Below are 26,841 nucleotides of genomic sequence, written 5' to 3' on the forward strand. Positions count from 1 at the left end.
AAGAAAAGGTTGTTCTGCTGTGCTGTGTGTCAGGATGAAAAACTGTTTAAGTGTGTAGGTCTGCCCCAAGTGCCCAGCCCAATCAAGTAACATGGTCACCCAGAGTGGCAGAGAGGAGGACAAGGCCTGGGAAAGCACTGGAGAAATGGGATTTGTTTAAACTATGACAGCGTTATTTCTTGTTCCCTTGTCCTGTCTTTTTCCTGCAAGCAGGAAGGGAACCTGATTGGATTACCCCTTCTGATTGACAACTATGTGCCCCCTTTGGAGGGACTGCCTATCTTCATTCTTCGACTAGCCACTGAGGTCAGTGATCAAGCAGATACTAAGCATTTCGGTACGTGCATGTGTGCTGGAGGGAAAGGACACATGACCACCCTTTGATATGGAATGATAAAGATGATAAGGGTGGGACAGCTGAAGGCCTGCTCTCATCCTCACTAATATTCATCCCCAGCAATATTCAGCAGTCTCATTTATAGTTTTAATGCCTAAAATGTCATATTTAGTTTTTTAGCTTTAAGTAGTCTGTGATCTCCATTTAGAATGAAAATGTTTAAATTCATACCTATTTTGAGGTATTGAATTCTTTGGACCAGGTGAATTGGGACGAAGAAAAGGAATGTTTTGAAAGCCTCAGTAAAGAATGTGCTATGTTCTACTCCATCCGGAAGCAGTACATATCTGAGGAGTCAACCCTCTCAGGCCAGCAGGTACAGTGGTGATGCACATTGGCACCCAAGGACTAGGACAGGCCCTCATACAATCTTTAGGAAATGAAACCTGCCCATCTCTAAAATTTTGGGATTTCTTTGTACCCAACAAGGTTCAAACACAATAGTCAGCTTTTATTCATGAGTTTTACTTCCATCTGCTGATGTAGAACATACCTCCAGAGTGACCTCAGAAATTGTCAAATGTGAAAGCACAAGCCATCACAGTGAGAAATAGGAGGTTGAGTTAGATTGTCTAAGGCTGGAGAGTCCATATACTCCCACTGTTGGCTCTGAAGTGTGTAGCCAGTCTTCAGATTCTGGGTCAGTTGCCCCTGTATCTCTTAGCTTTTTGCCTTGCTCTTTATCCAACCACTGCCCTGCCAGGAAAACAAGGCTCTATAACTCCTCTTACAGGTCAACTTGACACAAAAAGGGTGCCTGGATTCCTAATGTTTCATTGTCACTTTTCCCAGTCAGATGATAATGCTTTTAAAATCAACATATATTTGGGGGGAGGTTGGAGGGGAGAGTTGAAATATTCTAAGAATCAAAGGGTAGCCCACTTTAATCAGAGTATGACCCCTGATTGGCCACAGTCATCTCCTAAGCAGTGTGAGCCAGTTTCAGATGAGGAGGCTGAAGGCCGCTCGGGCATGCTCAAGGATTCCAAGTCTGTAGGTGGGAGGGCAGAGATTTAGTCCTGTTGGCCAAAGCCTCTAGGGAGTTTCTCACTCCAGTGGAGAAGGCAACACACTTACCAAACTCTGTGGAAACTATCTCATTTGATGTGTGGAAACTATCTCATTTGATTGGAAATTTTACCTCAGGCAAAGGAAGGACAGTTGAGAAAGAACATTTTCTTACAAATGAGACAGCTAAGGCTTACAAGAAGGAGAGGAATAATGAGGCAAAGTAATCCTCATTAATATTTTCATTCCTCCCCTGGGGATTAGAACTATTTTCAGACCCGATTTTAATGGTAAGTTAGGTACTTCCTACGGTTGCCATCCAAATATCAGTCAGGATCAGACATGATGTTAGCTCCTGCTACAATAAAACCATTTTCTCCCTGAATGAAAACAAAGGTTCCACAGGAGACAGTCCCACAGAGCGGTGGCTTCTTTTCCCCCCTTAAAAACCTCATGTTGGCTGGACACAGTGGCTCACACCTGTAATCCCAGCATTTTAGGAGGCTGAGGTGGGAAGATGGCTTAAGCCCTGGAGTTTGAGGCTGTATTGAGCTATGATCACGCCACTGCCCTCCAGCCTGGGTGACAGAGCAAGACCTTGTCTCTAAATAAATAAACAACAAAAAAAAATCCTCTTGTGTTCAGGCCTGTGGTATCCCTGAGAGGCTGGTGCACAAGATCCACTTCAAAAGCCCTAGATAACACCAAGTCTTTCCAGGCTCAGTGCACATCCCATCAGCCAGGATACCAGTATATGTTGGGATGCAAACAGGGAGGCTTATGACATCTAATGTGTTTTCCAGAGTGAAGTGCCTGGCTCCATTCCAAACTCCTGGAAGTGGACTGTGGAACACATTGTTTATAAAGCCTTGCGCTCACACATTCTGCCTCCTAAACATTTCACAGAAGATGGAAATATCCTGCAACTTGCTAACCTGCCTGATCTATACAAAGTCTTTGAGAGGTGTTAAATATGGTCATTTATGCACTGTGGGATGTGTTGTTCTTTCTCTGTATTCCGATACAAAGTGTTGTATCAAAGTGTGGTATACAAAGTGTACCAACGTAAGTGTTGGTAGCACTTAAGACTTACACTTGCCTTCTAGCTGGTAGCATTCCTTTATACATGGTGGATTAATTATAAATAAATAGTCAGATGTATCCTAACATAATTTCTTATTTAATTTTATTATTTATATATTGTGTCAGTTCAGAGGCCAAAAAGAGCTCATGAACATGTCGCAGGCTCTGACGGCGCTGACCATGGAGAAGGCTGGATTTGATCATCTAGTGTCTTCAGTAACCAAAGCTAATTATTAAGGAAAAAAACTTGAAGAAAGAAAATAGTCCTTACTTCATCTATAATGAGTTTTTGGTTTTTAGGGTTTTTTCTTTTTTTTTTTTTTGAGACTGAGTCTTGCTCTGTTGCCCAGGCTGGAGTGCGGTGGCATGATCTTGGCTCACTGCAACCTCTGCTTCCCAGATTCAAGCAATTCTCCTGCCTCAGCTTCCCAAGTAGCTGGGATTACAGGCACCTGCCACCACGCCTGGCTAATTTCACTATGCTGGCCAAGCTGGTCTCGAACTCCTGACCTCAGGCGATCCTCCTGCCTTGGCCTCCCAAAGTGCTGAGATTACAGGCATGAGCCACCACGGCCGGCAAAAGTATGAATTTTTAAGTTAGCCCACTTTGTTAATGACTGTGAGTACTAATAGCTTAAGATAAAGAAGTTTCTAGGTAATCTTTTTTGAAGGATGATGTAAAAATATAAACTTAAACTGTGAGTGACGAAATAAGCTTCCTTAATAAATATTAGCCTACATTTAGAGAAATGGAGCATTCAGCTCGGGAAGGAAGAATGTCTATGGTTTTAAGGTAAAATCCAGATTCCAAGACTCAGTGAAGAAAGTTCAGTGATAAAGAACAGACTACTCTCATCTTATGAAGAAATGGAGCAATTTCACTTGGAAAGACTAGGACGACAGAATGTTACACATATATTTATTGTGCCACAAAATAGGCAAGGTCAGTTTTGAACAGTAAGAACTCCACAAAGTAGACCAGGACATCTCAGAAGTGAGGTTCCATGAGCCCAGGTGGGGCACAGGCTGAGTGACCTTTAGTGGAGAGGAATAGGGGGTTTTCTGAGCTTCAAGAGCTGGGCCACACAGTATGTTGGTTCTAGCTGGGATGGAGTTCTAGAATAAACCTGCACTTTAGAACACCTTTCCACCCACCCCCAACCACACAACTTGCTACTGAAAATGTATAGGCTGAGGCACAATGGCTCATGCCTATAATCCCAATACTTTGGGAGGCTGAGGCAGGCAGATCACTTGTGGTCAGGAGTTCAAGACCAGCCTGGGCAACATGGTGAAACCCTATCTCTAATAAAAATACAAAAATTAGCAGGGTGTGGTGGTGGGCACCTGTAATCCCACCTACTTGGGAGGCTGAGGCAGGAGAATCAAGCTTGAACCCGGAAGGCAGAGGTTGCAGTGAGCCAAGATCATGCCACTACACTCCAGCAGGGGTGACAGCACGAGACTGTCTCTCAAAAAAAAAAAAAAGAGGCCAGGCACAGTGGCCCACGCCTGTAATCCCAGCACTTTGGGAGGTCGAGGCAGGCGGATCACTTGAAGTCAGAAGTTCAAGACCAGCCTGGCCAACATGGCAAAACCCCGTCCCTACTACAAATACAAAAATTAGTCGGGCGTAGTGGTGCACACCTGTAGTCCCAGCTACTCAGGAAGCTGAGGCAGGAGAATCACTTCAACCTGGGAGGCAGAGGTTGCAGTGAGCCGAGATCGTGCCACTGCACTCCAGCCTGGGTGACTAAGTGAGACTCTGTCTCAAAAAAAAAAAAGAAAATTTATAGAAAATCATCTCAGTTCAGGAGATTGGTATCCATATTTTTTAAATGGCTAATTAAAAAAGGAACAAATATTAGAGATTTTATTCACTTTTGAATTACCTTTTTAAAGTCTACTTTTATTATCTTATGTGCCTTTAGTCACTAGATTTTCCCCAATATATTTTCTATGTAAGCATTTTAAAGATACAATAATCATTTCAATAAAACCACCTGGGTACTAAGAGCAAAAGAGAAGCATAAATTCTGCAAAGTAATTGCACTTCATGATTTTAAAAAACCTCTTGGACAGGGTACCTCTAAAGATGAAACTAAAGTCTTTAAAAGTTCTACATTCCAGATTGTTTTTCCTCGAGAAGGAGACAAAAGAAGAGGGATGTGGTTGCCATGATTTGTTTTAAAGTCTCCTGTAACAAAATGAACATGTCAGTAGCCAATTGTGGTTGGCAAAAGGGTGTATTTAATAGAATCTGCAGGCAGATTTCTGATCTGCCCACCCTGCCCTACCCTCCCCCTTTGGGTTTGTTTGAGGTTTCATTCCACAAATAAGCAGCAGATAAAATACTTTACAAGGTACAGCACAGTTGTATTGAAGAAAAAAGGACCCAACTCTTAAACTTTAAGAGTATTAGGCCTGGACTTCCCCTGCCCCATGCAATAAAGCGAGTTTTATATACACTCCCCCATATTTTTTTCTAACATTTTCTTATATAAATTTAAATATTTTACAAAAAAAAGGCTTTTTTCCTCCAAACATATAAATTTGAGTGAAACATAGATTCCCCACCCAAGAACTTGTTTCTTCACTAAAATACAAATGTCATCTGATATTAAGGGTAAATTTAGTCTTTTGACCACTGGAGATCACTGAAGTCTGAATTGCACCGTGGAGAAGGCACTTGTGTTTTCTGAGGTCTCCAGCAAGTATCTCAGTGAGCACTCATAGAATTGCTGTCTGTCCTCCAGAACCCGTGCCAAGGCCTCCGAGTGCCCAGTTACTGAGGCAGCTGGGGAAAAATGTTGAGTAAACATGATTCTACAATTACGGAGATAAAAAATAAAAACAGCATGGACTGGTTCTAGCCTAGAATCAAACTACAACAAAATCCAAAGTGTTCATTCATGAAGATTCAAACTGGCTTCATTCTCTCATAAATTATAAAATACAAACGTGGCTGTTTTAATGACAAAACTCAAAACAGTACTAAAAGGGGTTTGTGTCAATGGACAAAAGTCAGTCCCTCTAGGTAGGGCCCCAAGGAGCATCACCCAGGTTGAAGGGTGGTTTTCCTACTGCTGGGCCAAAAGTGCTGTCCTGTTGGCCTTCATCTTCTCCAGCCGCTTGGCCAGGTGGCTGTTGGTCATCTCCATCTCCTCAATCTTGTCCAGTGCTGTTCGTAACTGGAGACAGGGAGAGTGCAGTCACTACATGTGGTCAGAAACAACATCCAGTGCTACTCTATTTTCAACTTCCTGGGAAATGAAAGCACTGCTAATTGTGATGGCCTTGCGCAGGACCCACAGCCTCATTTTTTCTGTCAGAGGTGTTAAATGATGATACTGAGGATTGTTTGTTTGTTTTAATCACAGAAAGGATATATAGAAGTTGGAGAAATAGACCTGATCTGAAGCAGAAATAAAAACTATCTTTTTACTTATTATCTAATTGACCAAAACATAAAAGTAAATGGCAGTCACTATGCAGGTCAAAAACCAACACAAATTAGTTAAGTGACTGCCCTGCTGTTTCCTTAAGTATCACATTTCTTACACAGCTAAGAATTTATTTCCAAAAGATTTTTTCTTTTTAGGAATGTGTTCTCCAAGAAGCATATTAAAAGTAGTACCTCTCGTTGTAGCTTCCTTTTTTCTGCTTTCAGTTCATCTTCAACTTTCTCAGCATTCTCAGCAGCAGTTTTATATCTCAGAACCTGTCCCTCAAGCCGGCTAATCTGTAAGTATGAGAACATAGGCCTCTAGTACTAGGCACTAGAAGTCACCACTTTTGGTAGCCAAGATGGAAATACAATGTCATTATAAATGCGAAGTAATCTAACACTAACAAGTCCCCTAAGGGTGAGTCATAAGTCCTCTTAGAACTCAATTGCTATTTATAAATCAAGAAATGTCCCCAGAGAGGATTACAGCTGTAGAGTCATTTTAGGGCCAATTTCCCATGCTAAGTTTTATTATGACCATATTGTTTAAGTGCCAAAGCAATACAGGAGGAGACTCACTAAATGGAAAAGTTCTTAGACTTTTTGGAATGTGTAAGGGATTTTGTTACAAATGATGATCTTGAATTATCTTGAAATATCTACAAAGAACAATGACAGCTATAGTTTCCTATGTTTTTAGAGAAAACAGAAGGCTAAAATGCCCCAATAAGTGCTCTCTGCTGGCTTTTCTATTTTAATACAGAACTATTATTGATCCAACTGCAAAGGCAACTCAGGCACTCATGGGGTTGTTAGCCACTTAGATGCAGGAGGGACATTTAAATCACTTGGTACCATATAGAAGTACTTACACTTTGCTCCAAGGTGGTTATATCCTGTTCTGCTTTTGAAAGCTTAAATTTGTATTCGCTAATTTGTCTATTGGCATCTCCTAGAACAGAAGAAGACAATAAATTATCTTCACCTGTCAGAGATGACAGTATGAGCCATCAGGCAGTAGAGAGGACCATGCAATCTTAAGATTACAAAATACAGGGCTGGGTGCGGTGGCTCACGCCTGTAATCCCAGCATTTTGGGAGGCCAAGGTGGGCAGATCACGAGGTCGAGATCGAGACCATCGTGGCCAACATGGTGAAACCCTGTCTCTACTAAAAATACAAAAATTAGCTGGGTGTGGTGGCACAGGCCTGTAGTCCCAGCTACTCGGGAGGCTGAGGCAGGAGAATCGCTTGAACCTGGGAGGCGGAGGTTGCAGTGAGCCCAGATCGTACCACTGCACTCCAGCCTGGTGACACAGTGAGACTCCACTGCGCCCCCCCCCCCCAAAAATTACAAAATACAAATGCACACACAACAACCATAGCATCTTCAGCAGCCCAGCTTCTGGACTATATACTACAAGATGCTCTAGCATATATGTTACTACAGTATCCCTTGCAGCAAGAGTTAGAAGAAAATTCATTCTTTACCCTATGATATATGTGAGCAGGGCTTGCAAAAGGAGCCCTGCCAATTCAGCAGCAGCCCCTACTAACCTTATGTGTGACCTTGTGGAGCCTCCATGCCCATAGTACTGGGCCCTCTAATTCCCTGAACTCGGCCCCATACCTTCCCATCTCCCAGGTTTTGCTTCTGCTATCCAATACTGTAAGGGTCCTTTTCTCCCACCTCTGACTTAAGTCTTAACCTTCAAGGACAATCTCAATTTTCACCTCTTTCATGACTCTCCTTAGTTAATTATAACTCCTTCCCTTGCTGTATTTTATTGGCATTTTTATGACATCTGTCATGCTTTTTAAACATCGTATATGTAAGGAAGGAGAGGGGCTCTGTCTTGGCCTTCCTAAATCTACCTCTGTACCTAGCCAAGTGCTCTGCACATAGTGTATGCCTAAATACATATATGTTGGAATAAATGTTGTTCAGTAACATGATAATGTGTTATGGGTAGAGCTATAAGTTATTAGATGAACATCTGACCTAGGAAGTAACTCACTTAAAATGAAAAGTTTAGAAATGATGCCAGGGGACTTTTAAAATCCCTGCAAGAATCCAAGTTTAACAAAAATCAGTCTCTGGCATGATTAGAGTATTAAGATTTGCAAAAGATAAACCAAATCTAACATACCACAGGAAATATTCAGTTTATCTAACTTAAGAACTTTGCTACATTTCCACATGACCAAGGTTACAATTACTTATACAGTCTTCAATGTGAGAGGTTTTTCTTTTTCTTTTTCTTTTTTTGAGACGGAGTATAGCTCTGTTGCCCAGGCTGGAGTGCAGTGGCGTGATCTCAGCTCACTGCAAGCTCTGTCTCCCGGGTTCACGCCATTCTCCTGCCTCGCCTCCCGAGTAGCTGGGACTACAGGCGCTCGCCACCACGCCCGGCTAATTTTTTGTATTTTTAGTAGAGACAGGGTTTCACCGTGTTAGCCAGGATGGTCTCGATCTCCTGACCTTGTGATCTGCCCACCTCAGCCTCCTAAAGTGGTGAGAGGTTTTTCTAATTGGACAATTACTGTCACCTTAAAAGGAACAGGGTTACCATCTCCCCAAAAGCCGTATCTGGTAGTGAAAGAGAAGTATTCCTATTTCTGAGCTCTAAAACAAGCTTCAGGATCTTATTTTTAAATTGTTATCCTCAGCAATCTATTATCCAAATACACTGCTTCCTTCTCACTCTCCAAACCACCTTTCCCTTCCTGTTTTCAAAAGTTTAAGTCTCTTATCTCAGTAATTTCATGTGTGTTTTGAAATCCCATTCCAAAACACTCACATAATAGGCAAGGCATTGTCCATAACCGAGAGTTGCTACACTCCTGGTCTTCTGGTCCAGGGGAGCTGCTTGCTTTTGTCTTTGCCAGCTTTCCCACAGTCCTGCAAAGCTCACTTGGTTCTACACCTCCTCCCTGGGTACTTTACCTTCTGCAAATACCAGCTATACAACACCTACCTACTCTAGGAAGTATTCACACATTAATGCAAGCCCATTCCCCCCTAAATCTGTTTCCTTTTAAATTTGCTGCTTCAGGACAGTCTCTCAGATCTATCCCCTACCCTCTCTTTAAGACTGCTGACAGCCACTGAACTGGTTCAGGCTCACCATTGTAGTAGCTTCCTGACTAGTCAGCCTGCCTCTTCCCATGTCCTTGTTCTCATCTACCCCCAACACCAAAATGACATTCTTGAATAAAATATTCACCAGGAAATGTCACAAGTGTCCTAACTGATGTCCAACAGAAAAGATAATACCAATATCAAAAGTTAGTATTAATAAGCCTTAATCCAGAAAGCATTTTCTTTTTTTTGAAGAGACGGGTTTTCACCACATTGCCCAGGGCTGGTCTCAAACTTCTGAGCTCAAGCAATCTACCACCTTGGCTTCTCCAAATGCTGGGATTATGGGCGTGGGTGACCACGCCTGGCCCCAGGAAGTCTTTTCTTGGCAGCCCATCTCAGAAGGTTTAGATGAAAAGTCCATGGAATAAATAAGATTTTAATACTAGTTATCAGAAAAGTCACTATTCTTACTGGAAAAATACAAATCTCCTCTGTCCCAGAATTACACATAATCACTAACAAAGGGTAACTACAAATTCCTGCTGAAATCTTCCTACTATGGGAATTAGTGTGACTACAGTGATCATTTTATCATGAGGTCAAAAGTAGAAAGTGAGAAAAACCGGAATAATCTGGGTAAAATGAATAGACTTTATTTTGTGGACTTATTTTAAATTTCATCTAATAAACTCGGATTAACAAAAATACTTCTAGGAAAATTCTGAAATTATGCAATTTAGTGTGAAGTAGTTCCAAATAGATTCCTCCAATATCCAAGATAAATTCCAGAGGAAAAACTTTAATGGGGAAGGGTGCTTGCTGTACGGGAGCTTAAAGATGACACGTGGGTATGGAAAAGGACAGTGCCAGGTTGTCAAAAGGCATTTCACTATGTGCAAAAAGTTCCTAGAAATCACTTTACCCAGAAAGGAACATCATCCCCTGAAGCACACAGGCTTGTGGAGCTTCTATTCAGCTATCTTACTGACTAGGACTGTTTTTCTGGACTAGCCAAGGACTAACCAATCTTTGTAGCATAGCTCTTCTTAAGAAAAGCGTATTACGGCCAGGCGCGGTGGCTTACGCCTGTAATCCCAGCAGTCTGGGAAGCTGAGGAAGGTGGATCACCTGAGGCCAGGAGTTTGAGACCAGCCTGGTAAATATGGCAAAACTCTGTCTCTGCTAAAAACATAAAAAATGAGCCAGGCACCAGGTGGCAGGTGCCTGTAATCCCAGCTACTCCAGAGGCTAAGGCAGGAGAATTACTAGAACCCAGGAGGCAGAGGCTGCAGTGAACCGAGATTGTGCCACTGCACTCCAACCTGGGTGACAGAGCAAGACTCCCGTCTCAAAAAAAAAAGAAAAGAAAAGAAAGAAAAGTACTACAAGACACCAGCAACCTGCTGACAAACCCACCCCTGGGACAGTCTATATACAGACTGGGATTGACCTGTCCCCTGGTACCTACTCTGCATTTCGATGAACTGCAAGTCTGAGCCATTCTGCAGTCCTGCCAGGTCACCCACTGTGCCATCATTCCTGGAGCATTTCTGTCGTTCCTCCTCTAATTGAAGCTTCAGTTTTCTAATCTGAAATGAAAATAAAGGTTCATCAGCAAGATCCAGTCTCTCAAATGAAGCCGATGCTTATTCTGTGGTCACATCATAGAACAAAGCAGACCCTTATATCAGCCACATTCATTCAAAACCTATTTTCTTGAGTGCCTAATAGGAGACACCCATTGTCCTAGGTGCTAAAGATAAGCTATGAACAAACATTGAAAAGAGCGAGCCCCAGGACCAGGTGTCCCAGTAAAAAATAGCCATATTTTAAATTTGTGTCTGCTTTATGGAACAGTACATCTTTGGGGTATTTTTTGTTACTTTTGTTTAAAATGGAAAATTCCAGCCAGGCACAGTGGCATGTACCTATATATCCGGCTACTTGGGAGGCTGAGGCATGAGGATCACATGAGCCCAGGAGTTCGAGACCAACCTGGGAAACATAGTGAGACCTCATCTCTAAAAAAATAAAACAAAACTATAAACAGTTAATTGATAGGGTATATTCAAGGGATTATTTCTTAAAATGGAAGATTCCATGAGCAGTTTTTTGTTGTTTACTTTTAGACATAGGTTAAATTTTCTGTATATAAAAATAATTGGGGCCAGGTGTGGTGGCTCACGCCTGTAATCCCAGCACTTCGGGAAGCCAAGGTGGGCGGATCACGAGGTCAAGAGTTCGAGACCATCCTGGCCAACATGGTGAAACCCCATCTCTACTAAAAATACAAAAATTAGCTGGGCATAGTGGTTCATGCCTTTAGTCCCAGCTACTCGGGAGGCTGAGGCAGGAGAATCACTTGAACCCGGGAGGTGGAGGTTGCAGTGAGCAGAGATCACATCACTGCACTCCAGCTTGGTGACACAGTGAGACTCTGTCAATAATAATAATAAGAAGAAGATATATAGAGATGACTCCCCAGCGGTCCTTAACTCCATCAACAGGGGTCAAAGGGAAGCCTCTGCACTAAGATTAAGTTTGCCACTCCCCAATGGGAAAAGGGTAAGCTCTATATTGGGACTAACTCTATACTTCCCAGACACCTCTGCCCTTTCAACACACAGGATCACCGTCATTAGCTGCCTTGAGAGAACCAGGACTGATCTCATTGTCTCCATCATTCCTATTTATGTGCATCTCGCAAAGGGTCATATTCTTCCTCTGCACTCTTCCTCACAAGGGTCTGTAGGACCACTAACCTTCATCTCCTAACCTTTCCCAATGCCTGAAACTTCTCCACTGTGCCCTCTAGAATTAACAGTCCATCATCAGCAAATGCCCTCTGTCTTTTCTCTGAGCAGATGAGAACCCTCTCCCTTAAGAATCCTGCTGCTTCTGCAGCTCTCTCAAACACTGTTTTGTTTTGTTTGTTTGTTTGAGACAGGGTCTCGCTCTGTGGCCCAGACTGGAATGCAGTGGTGTGATCTCAGCTCACTGCAACCTCCGCCTCCTGGGTTCAAGCGATTCTCCTGCCTCAGCCTCCCAAGTAGCTGGGATTCCAGGTGCATGCCACCACACCTGACTAATTTTTGTTATTTTTAGTAGATGGGGTTTCGTCATGTTGGCCAGGCTGGTCTTGAACTCCTGACCTCAAGTCATCCGCCCACCTCGGCCTCCCCAAGTGCTGGGATTACAGACATGAGCCACCATGCCCCGCCCTTTTTTTGGTACTTCTACAGCCTCCTACTACTGAACCTAGAGATGGAATAGGTGTCCTCTTGCTTTCCTTGCTGGTATTTTCCCTACATCTTCCCTAAAAGTCCCAGGTCTTAATCTCATCTCTTCAAATTATATACACTAACTACTTATCATTGCCAAAATCCCATTCCTTCATCACCATTTATTAAATAGCTCCCAACTTGCACTCCCTCTAGACTATTCCTGTCTTAATTTTTGGCAATTTCAATGTATATCTAAGTAGAGGATCTCCCTGACAAATGATCTCTCAATTTCTGGTACACCTCCTCATATGGTGAAATGTATTCCCCAGTGCTGAAGGTGGGGCCTGGTAGGAGGTATCTGGGTCATGGGGCAGATCCCTCATGAATGGCTTTGCACCGTTCCTTTGGTGATGAGTGAGTTCTCGCTCTGGTAGTTCACACAAGATCTGGTTGTTTCAAGTGTGTACATCACCTCCCCACTCACTCACTCTGGCTTCCGCTCTTGACATATGACATGCTTGCTCCCCATTCACCTTCTGCCGAGATTAGAAGTTTCCTGAGGCCGACTGGGCACGGTGGCTCATGCCTGTAATCCCAGCACTTTGGGAGGCCGAGGTGGGTGGATCACCTAAGGTCAGGAGTTCAAGACCAGCCTGGCCTGAGGCCTCAGGAAAATGAGCTCAGAAGCTGAGCAGATGCTGACACCATGCTTCCTGTACAGCTTGCAGAACTACAGCCAATTAAACCTCTTTTCTTTTACTTTTTTTTTTTTAAGACAAAGTCTCACTCTGCCACCCAAGGCTGGAATGCAGCGGTGCAATTTTGGCTCACTGCAGCCTCCACCTCCCTTCTGCCTCAGCCTCCCAAGTAGCTGGGACTACAGGCACCCACCACCATACCCGGCTAATGTTTTTTTTTGTATATTTTTAGTAGAGTTGGGGTTTCACCATGTTGGCCAGGCTAGTCTCGACTCCTGACCTCAACCACCTGCCTCAGCCTCCAAAAGTGCTGGGATTACAGGCATGAGCTGCCACGCCCAGTCAAACCTCTTTTCTTTATAAATTACCCAGCCTCAGGTATTCCTTTATAGCCAAGCAAAAAATGGACTAACCCACCTCCCTTCCAAGGATCTTGCCATCTATCCCTTCTTGCCCTCAGCTACTCACTCCCATAATCATATACTAGATCTTATCATTAGACAATTGTAATCCCTATACAATTTAGTTCCATGTATCCTCTCTCTAACCACCATTCCTCATCTTTCTAGGTCTTTCTCTCTAGACTCAAATTCCAACAACCCTTCAACCACACTAGTACCACTAATCTACAGATTACATCTTCTTTCTACTGTACCTTGATGTGTTTCTGAATATCTCCCGAATCCTCTTCATCCAGTTTAATTTCAAGGTCTATCATTATAATAATTTTCTTTCTTACTCCCTTACCTCTCCTGCCCCATTAATACTTTCCTGGTAAAATCTAGCTCTCTACTCACTCCATGCCTGCCCCTATGCAGCTGTAAGTAGCCAGAGAAACACGTAAACGCATTCACACAAACCTTCTAACATATCATATAATACTGTTTATTGTCTGATGTCTTCCTACTAGAATGTCCCTCAGGCAGGAATTTTTTTCTAAACTTATTCACTGAAATATCCCAGTGCCTAGAATAGTGCATGTTAAATAATAGAATCTCACTCAACATTTGTTGAATGACTGAATAGGACTTCCAAAATAGAGAACACAGAATATGGGAGGGGAAAAAAATCAGTAACAAAATCATTCAAGAAATCTTCCCAGAACTAAAGAATGGGAGCTCCTAGAATTGACAGGGTCCCAGCATCACACATGAAAACTTCAAATCACATTGCTATCTTCAAATTACACCAGAACACTAGAGAGAAAGAGAATAGGATACAACCTTCTACAAAGAGGAGAAAAATAGATCACAAACCAGAAAAGATCAGAACTCAAAATGTTCATGAAAACTCAACAGCCATACTTGAAGTCACAGCACAATGAAGAAATGTCTTTTTAAAAAATCTTAAGGAGAACAATGGCAACTCAGGATTCTCTACCTAGCCAAACTATTTTAATCAAGTAAGAGGGTGGAATGAAGACATCTTCAGGCCTGCAAGGTCATGAAAAATTAACAATCCACAAACCCTCTTCTCAGGAAGCTACTGGAAGATGTACCAAAACTAGAAAATAAATAAGGAGAAAGACATGAGATACCGGAAAAAGGGAACCCAACCTAAATCACATGCAAAGAAAATCCCCAGATGCCAATGAAGGGTGACCACATCTATGTACCAAGAGAGCAAGCCATTAGTTTAGAAAGGGACAAGTCAGATGCACCAAGATTCGACAAACTGGAACTGAAAGAATGCCAGATGCATCTGAAAATACTGAGTGGGTTTAATCTACTGTTGGAGAGTCTGTGGTTAAATTGATGATAGAAAACCAAGCAAATACAAAGAAAAACCATAACATTAACTTAGAGGAAACTAATAGTTCCAAGGGAGATGATCCTAGAATGCAACCTGGCTCCACTGTGAGTAGAGTTTAGAGGGTCCTAATGACACAAGCAGACTGGAATTACACCGTTCCTTTATTAGGAGGATTTGGGAGTGGAAAAGATGTGTTTGTGTGTGGCAGGGACAAAGGATGAAAAACAGCTAAACCCTCATCTTCCATAAAAGGATGTCAACATAGAATGCCTGAAGCAGAACAATCAAGACACAACGTAAGTATGTTACACAGAGATACAAGGACAGTACACAAGAATCAGCTAAAAGCATTTAACAGAAATGGTCAGGGGTGAGGACAGAGAAGCCAGGCCAGGGGATTGCTGTGTTCATAACAAACTTTGTAGAAAACCATATGACTCCTTAAACTATGTGTCCTTAAAAAAATGTTTTAAGAACAGAAAATAACAAAGAGGTAAAATATGAATTATCTATCCTTCAAATCTCACTTGAGTGCTGATGTTTGAAATAAGCATATTTCTTTTTAATGAACATTTCAATTAGCTAGTATTTTACCATGTAACTTCGTTAAAATTATTTTACACTCCATTAAGAATGCCTTTACCTGTGACAGTAGTTCTTCCTTCTCTCCAGCAAGTTTTCGTAGCCTTACATCTAAAACAAATGAAAAAGATCGTAAACTAAATATGTGATGATGTAGTATATAAACAATTAAAAAATTTTCAAACTCATAAACAGCTAATATTATCTGATAAATTACATTACTTACAGCTCTGAATATCTAAAGAAATAAAGGTGTTAATAGCATTACGGAAAAGTTCTTAACTCTCTAAAACGTATTTCCATACAACTGATACTTATCAGGGCACCAAATGCAACATTTGTTCCCCACAGCAGTGATTTGCCACTTAAAGACAAACTGAAGTACAAAGGAGGTCATTTCCTTGTTTCAAGCTTTCACTAGTAGACAACTCAAATGTCAAGTGTGCTCCCAAAGGCTAAGCCCTTAGCGGGAGAGATTCAAATATGTGAAAGAAGATGGGGTAAGAGCAGGACTGGGCAAAGGAAGCTGGAGGAGAGAAAAGAGAGGAGCACAATGCTGGAAGAAGCGAAGTCCCCAAAAGCTAGTAGGGAGGGAAGGGGACCCACTCCAAGATGTCGGCAGCTGGGCCAGGTGCGGTGGTTCACGCCTGTAATCCCAGCACTTTGGGAGGCCTAGTTGGGTGGATCACTTGAGATGAGTTTGAGACCAGCCTGGCCAAAATCGTGAAACCACGTCTCCACTAAAAAAATACAAAAATTAACCGGGCATGGTGGCAGGTGCCTGTAATCCCAGCTACTCAGGAAGCCATCTGAACCTGGGAGATAAGAGGTTGCACGTTGCAGTGAGCTGAGATCGCGCCACTGCAATCCTGCCTAGGCGACCAAGTGAGACTCTGCCTCAAAAAAAAAAAAAAATGTGGGCATCCATGGGTGGATCTGCGGCTTGGTAGCAGCATCAGGGTTCACTCCTGGCCTATGGAGATTTGACTCTTCCCAAGCCTGCATTAAAATAGGCCCCTTCAGCTGAGGAGACACCATTGTTCACTTAAAAAAGCAGCTGACACCTGACTGACCACTACCCTCTGTAAATGATGAGGGTCACAGCCAAATACAGATTTTGGTTTCTTCTGCACCTTTCAAGCAGGTCTGCCTGCTGGGACCTGCAGACGAGGGAAACAACAGCAGGGAAACACCCTGGGCTGCCTATAGCCAGACTCTCGTTCCATTCTCCAGATCTCTCTTGCTCACCCAGCATCTTGCTTTATTCAAAGTGCCTTACAATCACATTTCTGGAATGCTCCACATTAGAGAATGTGCTTACTAACTTTTAAAATGTTTTTCAGTTTGCTTTACACTTATATCTCTCACTCCTCTAAGAAGCTTACACATATATGAAAACAAGATGAAAAATGAAAAAAGATTGTTTTTTAAAAAATAAAAGTGAGCTAATGATACAGTATCTATCTGTGCCATTTTTCTTCCTCTAGAGTAGATTTCTTAGTGGGGTCAATAGATGGGTGACTTTGGTTTCTTGGAGAGAGGTGTCAGCAACTTTGTTTTTTCCTGGAGAGAGGTGTCAGATTCTCAAAGGGTTAAATTTAAGAGGTTTAGACTTTAAGAGTCTGGGAAGCCCTGCTCTGGAAGTCATACTTCTCTCATATCTGTCTTTTTGGTCATCTGTTTCTTGGCTTAAGAAATGTGGTAGAAAAGAGGTACAGAACCCTGGGGTAAGTAGTGGAACATAAAACCAGATGTTCCAAGGATGAGAAACTTATAGCACACATGAGAAGTCTCCTGCTAGCCTACTGCTCCCCTAGCACAGGTATACTAGACTATCTCTTTGCAGAAAAGTTTGTAGTTAAGTAAAAAACAATGCGTATAGGCCCATAGTACTTCCATCCACGGGCCTTACAGTTACACTTATTGCCTTACAATGACACAGATGCTGGTTTCCCAAGGCCAAGGATGACCGAAGAAAATGGGCCAATGTGCCCAGATTCTTCTGGTTAAGCGTCTACTTGAGTCTCAGACAGCCCTTATGCTGTTTTTGTTTTCCAAGCTGGGATATGAAAAAGCAGAAAACCCAATAGGGTAACATTAATCCAAGTCAAGATAGCAACCAGTATCTTACCTAATGGCCCTTCTCCTGCTGACTCCAAGACCTGAGCAGCTTCCTGAGACACAACAGTGATGGCTCCAGCCACTGGTTCATGACTGACATCACCATTGGGAGTGCCATCGGGGATTATAACTAAGCCATGTTTCTGCAAGGGGGGAAAACCCATCATCACAAAAGGCCCATATGGAAACAGTAAGCTCTGTGAGGTAACTCTGCAACAATACATGTTTGCTACAGGTAAAATCTGGTTAGAATCAGTTACATGGAATATAGCTCTGTGGAAGAAATAGCTTAAACCTACCAAATCTGGATTAGGGAATAAACATTGTAGTTTGTATTTGGGCTAGGAAAGATGGCAGGATGAAAAGAAGGAAGACAGCGAGTAAAGCAGTGAGGGACCTGAACTCCAGGCTAATGCTAACATACCTCTCCCGTCTTCACTGTCTCCTGCAGGTCAGCCAGCTCCTCTCTGAGCATATCTCGCTCATTCCTAAGGCAGGCAATGTATTCTTTCTGTTTCTCTAGGGCCTGGTTTTAGGTAAGGTAGCAAGGGAAACAATGGCAGAGAAAAAGAGCAGGTGAAAGGTAGCAGAGAAGTACCTAATTCAAATAAGCAAAGATAAAAGCATAAAAAGCAAGGAAGCAGTCAAAAGATTGGAAACAAGCAGTCAGATATGGGAGGAAATACAGAGTTACATGGATATACATCTCCAGAAGAGAGTTCTCATAGAAACTGGTTCTCATGCATCAATTTGGCAAAACATGTTTAATCACATCAAGCAGGGAAATAAATCTTTCTTTTCCAGTCAATGAAAAAAAATAAAACAGGAAAAGGAAGATGAAGAGAGCAGCCAGAGTAAAACAAAGCTTTCCTTACTGACTGCCTCAGTACATTTTTATTTGGTGAACAAAAAGAACCCCACATTTCATGTTTAACTAAACTAGTTTATTCAATAATACAGTTGAGTTTTCAAAAAAAAATAGTTCTGGAATAAAAATAACTATTATATGTAAGATATTTTAATTAAATATTGGCTGTATATTGTTCTCCAAGTAGTGTGGCAAAATACTCAAATACCACTTACTTCAAAATAGTTAACCTACAAAAGAATTCAAAAATCAACTTCTGACCATTTAATTAAATATAACTGAGACTCATTGGCTTTCTGTTATATTCCCAAAATGTGAAAAAACAAAACACTGACAAAATAAATACAGCCAAGCTATGGAGAGTTACAGAATATGGATTTCAGAATCAGGCTTTTGGGTCCTGGCACATACCCATCCTATGCCTCAGTTTCCTTACCTGAAAAACAGAAGGGATAATAGCACCCATCCCAAGGGCAGAGGCATAAATCAAGGTAAAGCATTGCCTGTAATGCCTAGATAGCAGGGACAGTTCAGGAGAAGCAGGCTGGTGATTTCATTTGTAAATTCCCTGCCATTCCCTTAATCTCACAACTGTCAGCTAAGGACAATGCAGAAGCAGGAACATACTTTGGTTATCGATGAAAAATAAAATCTACTATGAAAAAATAAAATCTATTGTAAAAGAAAATAACCCAGAATTAAAAATACACCCAAAGTAAGTAGTCTATGCAGGAATCTGATAACTGGCCTATTTGAAAAAGCCTTTCCCCACATATTTTTGTTCATATATTTAATGTCTTCTGTCAGCATTCCCATTAATCCAAGAAGTTAAACTACAACAGGTAACTTTCCTCTCAGTTCACTGGCTTTGGAAGTGGGACAGAGAATTGCTGAGAAATTGATAGCTGAATAGTTGGGCAATTTAAAAAATCATCATAATCCTATTTTGCAACCAAATAGGGATCAAGTAAATAAGGGATGATAGCAACTACCATTTGTATAGCACAAATTATATGGCAGGCACTATTTTATATAATTTCTCTCTTATACGTTATTTTGTATTTGAAACCTCTACATATCCTGTGAGGTACCTGTATTATCCCCATTTAACAGATCAGAAAATTGAGGCTCAGAGTGGCTATATTTTTTGCTCAAAGTCACATTAAGTGGCAAAATCAGAAAATGAATCTGGTTGTTTTTGTTTCCAAAGCCCTTAGTTTTTTAAATATCACAGCCCTGTGGAGGATACATTATATTCCCTTATTGTTAGCGCAGATGATGCTAGGAAAGGAGCCCATAGGGCAAATCCTACTCTTTACTTATCCAAACTGCCATGTCAATATCTGACTTCTTTTCAACAATTTACAGTCATACTATATGATGTGTCTCAAGTCTGCCTGTGAATTAACAATGTGGGTTCAGCACCATCCAGCTAGTATTAACACTCCATTACATTAATCATTAGTAATAAATGAAACATTGGGAAAACAAAGCACAACAATACTTTCCCATATGTTGAGTGTCACTTTAGTCTTTATGGGTTAGGTATTTTTGGTTACTGGTATCTGCATGCATAGTTATGTCATGTATCACCACATATAAGTGGGTAAATGATCACTGTCACACATGCTCTATATAAACAACACCACTGAATATAAAAGACCTCTGAGGAACAGGCCAATTTGAAACTAGGAATTCTAGCAAATGATATACATGACATCTGCTCCTCTTCCACATCTTATTGCACTGGGTTTTATTTTTACCTTCGGACTTTTTAATTTCCTCTTCCCATAATTATAGATGGGAAAATAAAATACATCCTGTAAATTCACCCATTTCACCACAAAGTTTGAAGACTACTAAAATACCTTATAATTGGATCAAATGTATTCACGCTGGATCTAAAATCCTCCATATTACCTGACCATATAACCACTACCCTTGCGTTTGTGTACAACGATAGCTCCTAGAGTAGATTTTTTTTTAGGGTAAAAAGTACATGCTTGTAGAGTTCAAAATAATTCTTTATCCCTGACCTAACCTCAAATCCTACCATCCAGAAGCCAAAAGGATGTGTATAATGGGCTGAACTTTTGGGCAAAGGGTTAATTCTCCACATAATTGTACTGGGGAACAAATATCTTTGGTCAGAATGGAAGTGAGTTTACGCTGGGCTATAGAGATATGCAAGTTCTTTGTATACGCCTATTGTATACATGGGCTCCTGGTGTTTAGAACCGCAGTGGAGCTAGAGGCAAGACCACTAATGAACTGAACTTTAACCTGGGAATAATGGACATATTTCTTCATTAAGTTACTAAATGTAAATCTTAAAAATGAAGCTAGAGACAAGTAGTTACTGTCCATACTGAAAATGTGTCTTTTAAAAGTCAAGGGAGGACCACTGCCCCTGTATTATGATAACAAATATTGGCAAGGACATGGAGAAATTGGAACCCTTGTTCACTAGTGGTGGGAATGTAAAATGGGACACCTGCTACAGAACACAGTATAGCTGTTACTCAAAAAAATTAAACACAGAATTACTATAAGATCCAGCAATTCTACTTCTGGGTACATACCGAAAACAACTGAAGGCAGAGTCTTGAAGAGTTATTTGAATACCCATGTTCACAGCAGCATTATTCACAATGGCCAAAAGGTAGATGTGTCGATATATCAACAGAAGAATGTGGCATATACATACAATGGAATATGATTCAGCCTTAAAAGGGATGGACATTCTGACATATGCTGCAACATGAGCCTTGAGGGCATTATGCCAAGTGAAATAAATCAGATACTGTATGATTCCACTTATATGAAGTACCTAGAGTAGTCAAATTCACAGAGACAGAAGGTGGAATGGTGGTTGCCAGGGGTTTGGGAGAAGGGACTGAATGGGGAGTTGTTTAATGGGTACAGATTTCAGCTGTGGAAGATAAAAAAGTTCTGATGGTGGTGACAGTAGCACAACAACATGAATGTACTAAATGCCACTGAACTGTACACTTAAAAATAGTTAAAATGGTAAATTTTATGTTATTTGTATTTTAGCACAATTTTTCAAATTAAAAAAAAAAGAGTCTACTAGTGATTCAACAATTTGGACTAATCTTGAGGGACTTATACAGACTGAAAAAGGGTAATTCCAAAAGGTTAATATATACTATATAATTCCATTTTTATAACATTCTTAAAATAGCAAAACTACACAAATGAAGAAAAGATTAGTGGTTCTCAGGGTTTGGGAGGGGAAGGGGAGATAAAGGCTATGACTATAAAAAGGCAAGAGGAGGAGAAATCCCTTATAGTGATAGAAATGTTCTGTATCTTCACTGTATCAAGGTCAATACCCTGGTTGTGATCTTGTACTATAGTTCTGTAAGATGTTACATTTGGGGAAGATTGAGCAAAGAATATATAGGATCTCTCTGTTAAATTTCTTCTCTTTTCTTCTTTTTTTTTTTTTTTTTTTTTTTTTGAGACAGGGTTTTGGTCTGTTGCCTAGGCTGGAGTGCAGTGACACAATCTCAGCTCTCTGCAACCTCTGCCTCTCGGGTTCAAGTGATTCTTATGCCTCAGCCTCCCAAGTAGCTGGGATTACAGGTGTGTGCCACCATGCCTAGCTAATTTTTGTATTTTTAGTAGAGACAGGGTTTCACCATGTTGGTCAGGCTTGTCTCGAACTCTTGACCTCAAGGGATCCACCCTCTTTGGCCTCCCAAAGTGCTGGGATTAAAGGCATGAGCTACCATGCCCAGCCCTGTTTAATTTCATACGACTGCATGTAATTCTAAAATTCTGGCCGGGCACAGTGGCTCATGCCTGTAATACCACCACTTTGGAAGGCCGAGATGGGCCGATCACTTGAGGTCAGGAGTTCCAGACCAGCCTGGCCAACATGGTGAAACCCCATCTCTACTAAAAATACAAAAATTAGCTGGGCGTGGTAGTGCACACCTGTAGTACCAGCTACTCAGGAGGCTGAGGCAGAACTGCTTGAACCCAGGAGGTTGCAGTGAGCTGAGATTGCACCACTATACTCCAGCCTGGGGGACAGAGAGAGATTCCATCTCAAAAAAGGGATACTAAAATAAAATAAAATATTCTCCAAATAAAAGCCAAATAATTTATATTTTAAACTGAGACATCTGAGGGGTTTCTATGGCTGGTCCAAGATTATCATTTGAAAATACTAAGGCACTCATACAAGCTAGAAATCCTGGGCCTACAGATCTGTGTTAAAGAAAATTATGTAAAGTCCTAAAAGAAGCCCATTCTAGATAGTGACCAGATTTTAACTAAAATTTTAAAATTACCTACTTTGTCCCACATGTTTTTTTACATCTTATGTTGTATCTCCCAAGCAAAAATTTAAATCAAATCAATGGTTCAACAATTAAATTTCACTTTCCAACTTCAAATTTCAATTTTAAAATCATAATTTCAAAACACCTAACAGATGTTTTGAAACATATATTGATTTATCCCCCAGAAGGCTTTTCTAGGTTTAGATGGAATTTTTAATAATCAGCAACTTGAATGTCAGATAATTATCTATAAAGTAGCTTTTGTTCTTTAAATTTTTGGTCTACAAACTTTTTTTTTTAAAGAAAGGGTATCACTCTATTGCTTAGGCTGGAGTGCAGTGGCACGATCATAGTTCACTGCAGCCTCCATCTTGTGGGCTCCAGTGATCCTCCCACCTCAGCCTCCTAAGTAGTTGGGGCAGGTGCATGCTCTGCAAATTTTAAAATTCTTTTGGAGAGACAGGGTGGGTCTCACTATGTTGCTCAAGCTGGTCTCAAGCTCCTGACCTCAAGCAATCCTCTGGCCTCAAGCGATCCTCGAGCCTTGGCCTCCCAAAGTGCTAGGATTACAGGCATGAGCCTACAAACTCTTAAGAGGTAATGTAATCTTCCCATGTGTATATTAATGAGAGAGGTCCTTGAAGTGATGAAAAAGACTGGATCCTGCTGACCACCGGCTGGGCTTCAGAATGTTCCTAACAACGTTCTGAGGGTATGATCCAGAGGGTTTCATATCCAGGCCTGTCTCTCAGAGATGGTCTCAGGGATCTTTAACAACTATTCCCTATCCCCTCTAACCTTAAGCAGAACAAGACTTTTCTTACATGTTCTATTTCCTCTGCCCTTCCCTGACAAGGTAAGCCTCTGGCAACTATGGCTAAGTGGTTCCCCTACTGCAGAACAGAGAGCTCAGCCAGGTGATGGGACTGCCAATCAAAGGCCACATGAGATGAACTGGAGGGAATTTTCTCCAGTTTTTGGTGTACATGGAATCCACCTGCAGAGCTTAGCAAAATAGCAATGAAGACATTTCATTTATCTGGGCCCTACTTGGGGGAGTTCTGTGGTTATAGTTAGAGACAGCCACCCTAGTAAGTCTTACTTTCCTATCTGTTTCTGTAATTGAATTGATTTTAATCTCTTCCTATTTTATTCACCAAGGATTTATAGGATGCTAAAACTTTCTCCCCACCACTACTCTCTTCTTATCCAAATTCCTGTAATGTAAGGATATCGAGTTAACCACAGAGTTTGAATTGAATGCCTGTGGCTGTTTCTGGGTAAGAATCCCAAGGGAGGCCAGTTGTGGTGGCTCACACCTGTAATCCTAGCACTTTGGGAGGCCAAGGTGTGTGGATTACCTGAGGTCAGGAGTTAGAGACCAGCCTGGCTAACACGGTGAAACCACATCTCTCATAAAAATACAAAAAATCAGCTGGGCATGGTGGTGTGTGCCTGTAATCCCAGCTACTAGGGAGGCTGAGGCAGAAGAATCACTTGAACCCAGGAGGCAGAGGTTGTAGTGAGCCGAGATCATGCCACTGCACTCCAGCTTGGGCAACAAAATGAGACTCCATCTCAAAAAAAAAAAAAAGAATCCTAAGGGAATACAGAGAAACTTGTTGGCTGAAAAGAAGAGTTCTTTCCAGGCACGACATCAGGTTTTCCTATGGAAGTCTCTTTCTATCTTCTACTTAACTCATTTTTCATACTGTGTAAATGCTCAAGAATAATCAAAAGGACAGGTTTTTTCAATCTCTAGTTTAAATTCTATTGTAGTCCTCATCAATGAGCTTCTAACCAAAGCCCAATTTCATCTCATACCCCAATTTTTTTATCTTTCCAAAGAAGTGTCTCCTGGAGGTCAAACACCTCTTTTGTCATGGTGTCTATTTTCTGCTGCATGCGCTGCTTCTCCTGCAGAGGAAGAGGGGAAGAGAAGTAATAAAAGAGCAGAAAGAAAAGGGAGAGGAGGTTTGAGGGAGGAAACAAAAATAAAGCCGATAAAGAAACTTAACCAAAAGGGAAAGTCTGTGATGAACAGGAAAAGCAAAATTGGTTTGCCAAAAGAAAAGATGACATTCACAGTCTTGGCCACAAGATTCTCACTGGCTTGTCCCTACAAAAGTAAGCAAAGGAACCAGGAATAACTGTTCTAACCACAGCTATGTGGCAGCAAGCCAGCTAGAATTTCTGTGTACATACAGCTCCGTATGTATATTCTTTCTTTGATAACTGCAAGAACTTACATTCCTAGAGAGGGAAATTTAGATTTGCTTATGAACAAATGATCTTTTATCTCAGAGAACAAGCAGTTTTGAATTTTATTTTTTAAGCAGAACTGATCATTTTGAATTTCTGTTAGCAGAATCTATGACAGCAAGAACACCATGAATTTTGTATTATTTTAAAATTATTTATATTATTTTGAAACATTTAAACTTAGCATTTAACAATCCTTAAATGACCTTTTTAATTGTCAATGGTGCTTAACTGGTTTTCTTCTTATGCATTATTGGTAAATTATTATCTCTTCCTTCCCCTACTCATACATTAGGTACCTTACCATGGAATTTTCAATTCCAAAGACCAAAAAACATTATTTGTAATATTTAAAGATTTTCAGCATAACCATAGATACTGACATCTAAAAGATGTTCATTCTAGATGTAAAAAACATCTAAAACTATAGTTTTCAAAGTTTGTATACCTAGCACCCTAAGCTTTTAAAGAAGTCACAGTGACAAACTATAGAAATCAAGCATTATATTCTTCTTAAATGCCATTACAATGAAAAACTAGAACTTTACCAATCCTAACTTAAGCTATTGAATTTGAGAAGCAGCCCCCAAAGCAGGTTTATTATTTTATGTGGTTGGCATTTTGGCACAGAAAGATAAAAGAACAAAAAAGGAAAGAATTTCACAGTATTTTAAAATACCAGCAGGATACAGATTCTGGAAAATATGCTTCCTACCTTATATGGAGAAAAACTAAGAAAATTAACCTCATATGTAATCTGATAGATCCACAAGGTTATCTGTATCTGCACTTGAAATCCACAAATTCTGGGTATGTTCAATTATTCTTAATAATGACAAAAATTAACACCAGTCTTCAAATTTAAAAAGTCATTTCTTTTTCTCTATTAAATGGTTTTTAAAAATCATTTGTAGAGAGAGATATTAAGAGGTAGGTCTGAGGGGAAAGAGGGAGAGAAAAAGAGGGGCTAAGGTCTGAGTAGCCAGGAATGTGGACAAGTGTGGTACGTGAGATCTCTCTCCTGGGATCGTTAACATCTATGCTTCCTGACATCTCTGGCATGTCAACACTAACTTAACATTAGATGCCTTTGATAGCCACACCTAGATAGTGGGCAGGATCCCCCTTCAAACTTATTATATTTATCTAAAAACATCGTCTCAAGAGGGAAAACCACATTTAAAGAAAAAAGATGGATGCAATGTAGTAGGCCTGCAAGGATGACTAATGTTTTCAAAGAGTTCTTGGTAGACTATGCTTCATTCCATTCCTAAGATGTTGCCAACAATGTGGCAGAGTCCCTTCGCTTGCAGAAACCTGAACCTTCAGACTAGCTATTCTTTACCTTTTTGTATAGAAAGTATCTTGACATTTCTTCTTTTTCATTTAGCCACCTGAGAAATGTATTTACCTGAGTGAAAATCAAACTTATTCCCCGAGAATCATGTCGCAAAAGATGGCATTCACTAATTCCAAAGAATAATGTTATTCTATAATTTTTCCTTTTGCCCATTTCCTAAGATATCTTTAGGAAACTGTATTTAGCAATAAAAGACACAAAAATTTGTGCTAGCAAAGTGGGGTAATGTTTATAGGATTTATAGTATTAATTTTTAAGCATGATCTGGTTTATGTCTGAAAACTTTTAGCGTACAGTCAAATATAAAGAGACAAGTAAACTCTGATGCATCTTAACTTTCCTTCCCTCCCAACACACACATCTTCATCCAGTTCAACTCATTTTTTTCAAAATTAAGTATTCCCACAGTTCATGTACGTACCTCAATAAGCTCATCTCTTTGCCGAAGGCCTTCTTTAAGTTCTTCCATCTTATGCTGCAGCACACTACACATATGTTTCTGCCTTTCTAACTCCTGTTATTAAACAAATAATATCATTTACACAGGTCATGGCACACAAGAAATTTGAACATATACAATACAACACAGAGGTTAAGAATGACCTCCAGAAACATGTCCAAACTCCTGATTCATAGTAAC

The 26,841-nt window shown here is 40.8% G+C and overlaps 2 protein-coding genes across 26 annotated transcripts in view; one reads left to right on the plus strand and one right to left on the minus strand.

Annotated features, from left to right (window-relative positions):
• The window catches only part of MLH1 (mutL homolog 1), a 55,399-nt gene extending 52,822 nt beyond the window's left edge, over nucleotides 1-2,577 (plus strand). For 2 of the 3 annotated variants that reach the window (XM_050780283.1, XM_050780282.1), the window contains exons 17-19: nucleotides 214-306; nucleotides 579-713; nucleotides 2,209-2,577. In XM_050780283.1, coding sequence (XP_050636240.1) covers nucleotides 214-306; nucleotides 579-713; nucleotides 2,209-2,376 — 396 coding nt within the window. In that variant the 3' untranslated portion in view covers nucleotides 2,377-2,577. The remainder of the gene's footprint in view (nucleotides 1-213; nucleotides 307-578; nucleotides 714-2,208) is intronic. The other variant, XM_050780284.1, reaches the window with a different exon arrangement.
• Nucleotides 2,578-4,718: 2,141 nt separating this feature from the next.
• Nucleotides 4,719-26,841, minus strand: part of LRRFIP2 (LRR binding FLII interacting protein 2) — a 129,197-nt gene continuing 107,074 nt past the window's right edge. For 15 of the 23 annotated variants that reach the window (XM_050780311.1, XM_050780309.1, XM_050780303.1 and 12 more), the window contains 9 exons: nucleotides 26,623-26,715; nucleotides 24,404-24,496; nucleotides 17,823-17,924; nucleotides 17,409-17,541; nucleotides 15,339-15,388; nucleotides 10,490-10,610; nucleotides 6,809-6,888; nucleotides 6,126-6,230; nucleotides 4,719-5,679 (listed from right to left, as the gene is read on the minus strand). In XM_050780311.1, coding sequence (XP_050636268.1) covers nucleotides 5,569-5,679; nucleotides 6,126-6,230; nucleotides 6,809-6,888; nucleotides 10,490-10,610; nucleotides 15,339-15,388; nucleotides 17,409-17,541; nucleotides 17,823-17,924; nucleotides 24,404-24,496; nucleotides 26,623-26,715 — 888 coding nt within the window. In that variant the 3' untranslated portion in view covers nucleotides 4,719-5,568. The remainder of the gene's footprint in view (nucleotides 5,680-6,125; nucleotides 6,231-6,808; nucleotides 6,889-10,489; nucleotides 10,611-15,338; nucleotides 15,389-17,408; nucleotides 17,542-17,822; nucleotides 17,925-24,403; nucleotides 24,497-26,622; nucleotides 26,716-26,841) is intronic. The other 8 variants (XM_050780313.1, XM_050780312.1, XM_050780308.1 and 5 more) reach the window with 2 other exon arrangements.

Source organism: Macaca thibetana, chromosome 2 (genome assembly GCF_024542745.1).
Source record: "Macaca thibetana thibetana isolate TM-01 chromosome 2, ASM2454274v1, whole genome shotgun sequence".
Lineage (NCBI taxonomy): Eukaryota > Metazoa > Chordata > Mammalia > Primates > Cercopithecidae > Macaca > Macaca thibetana.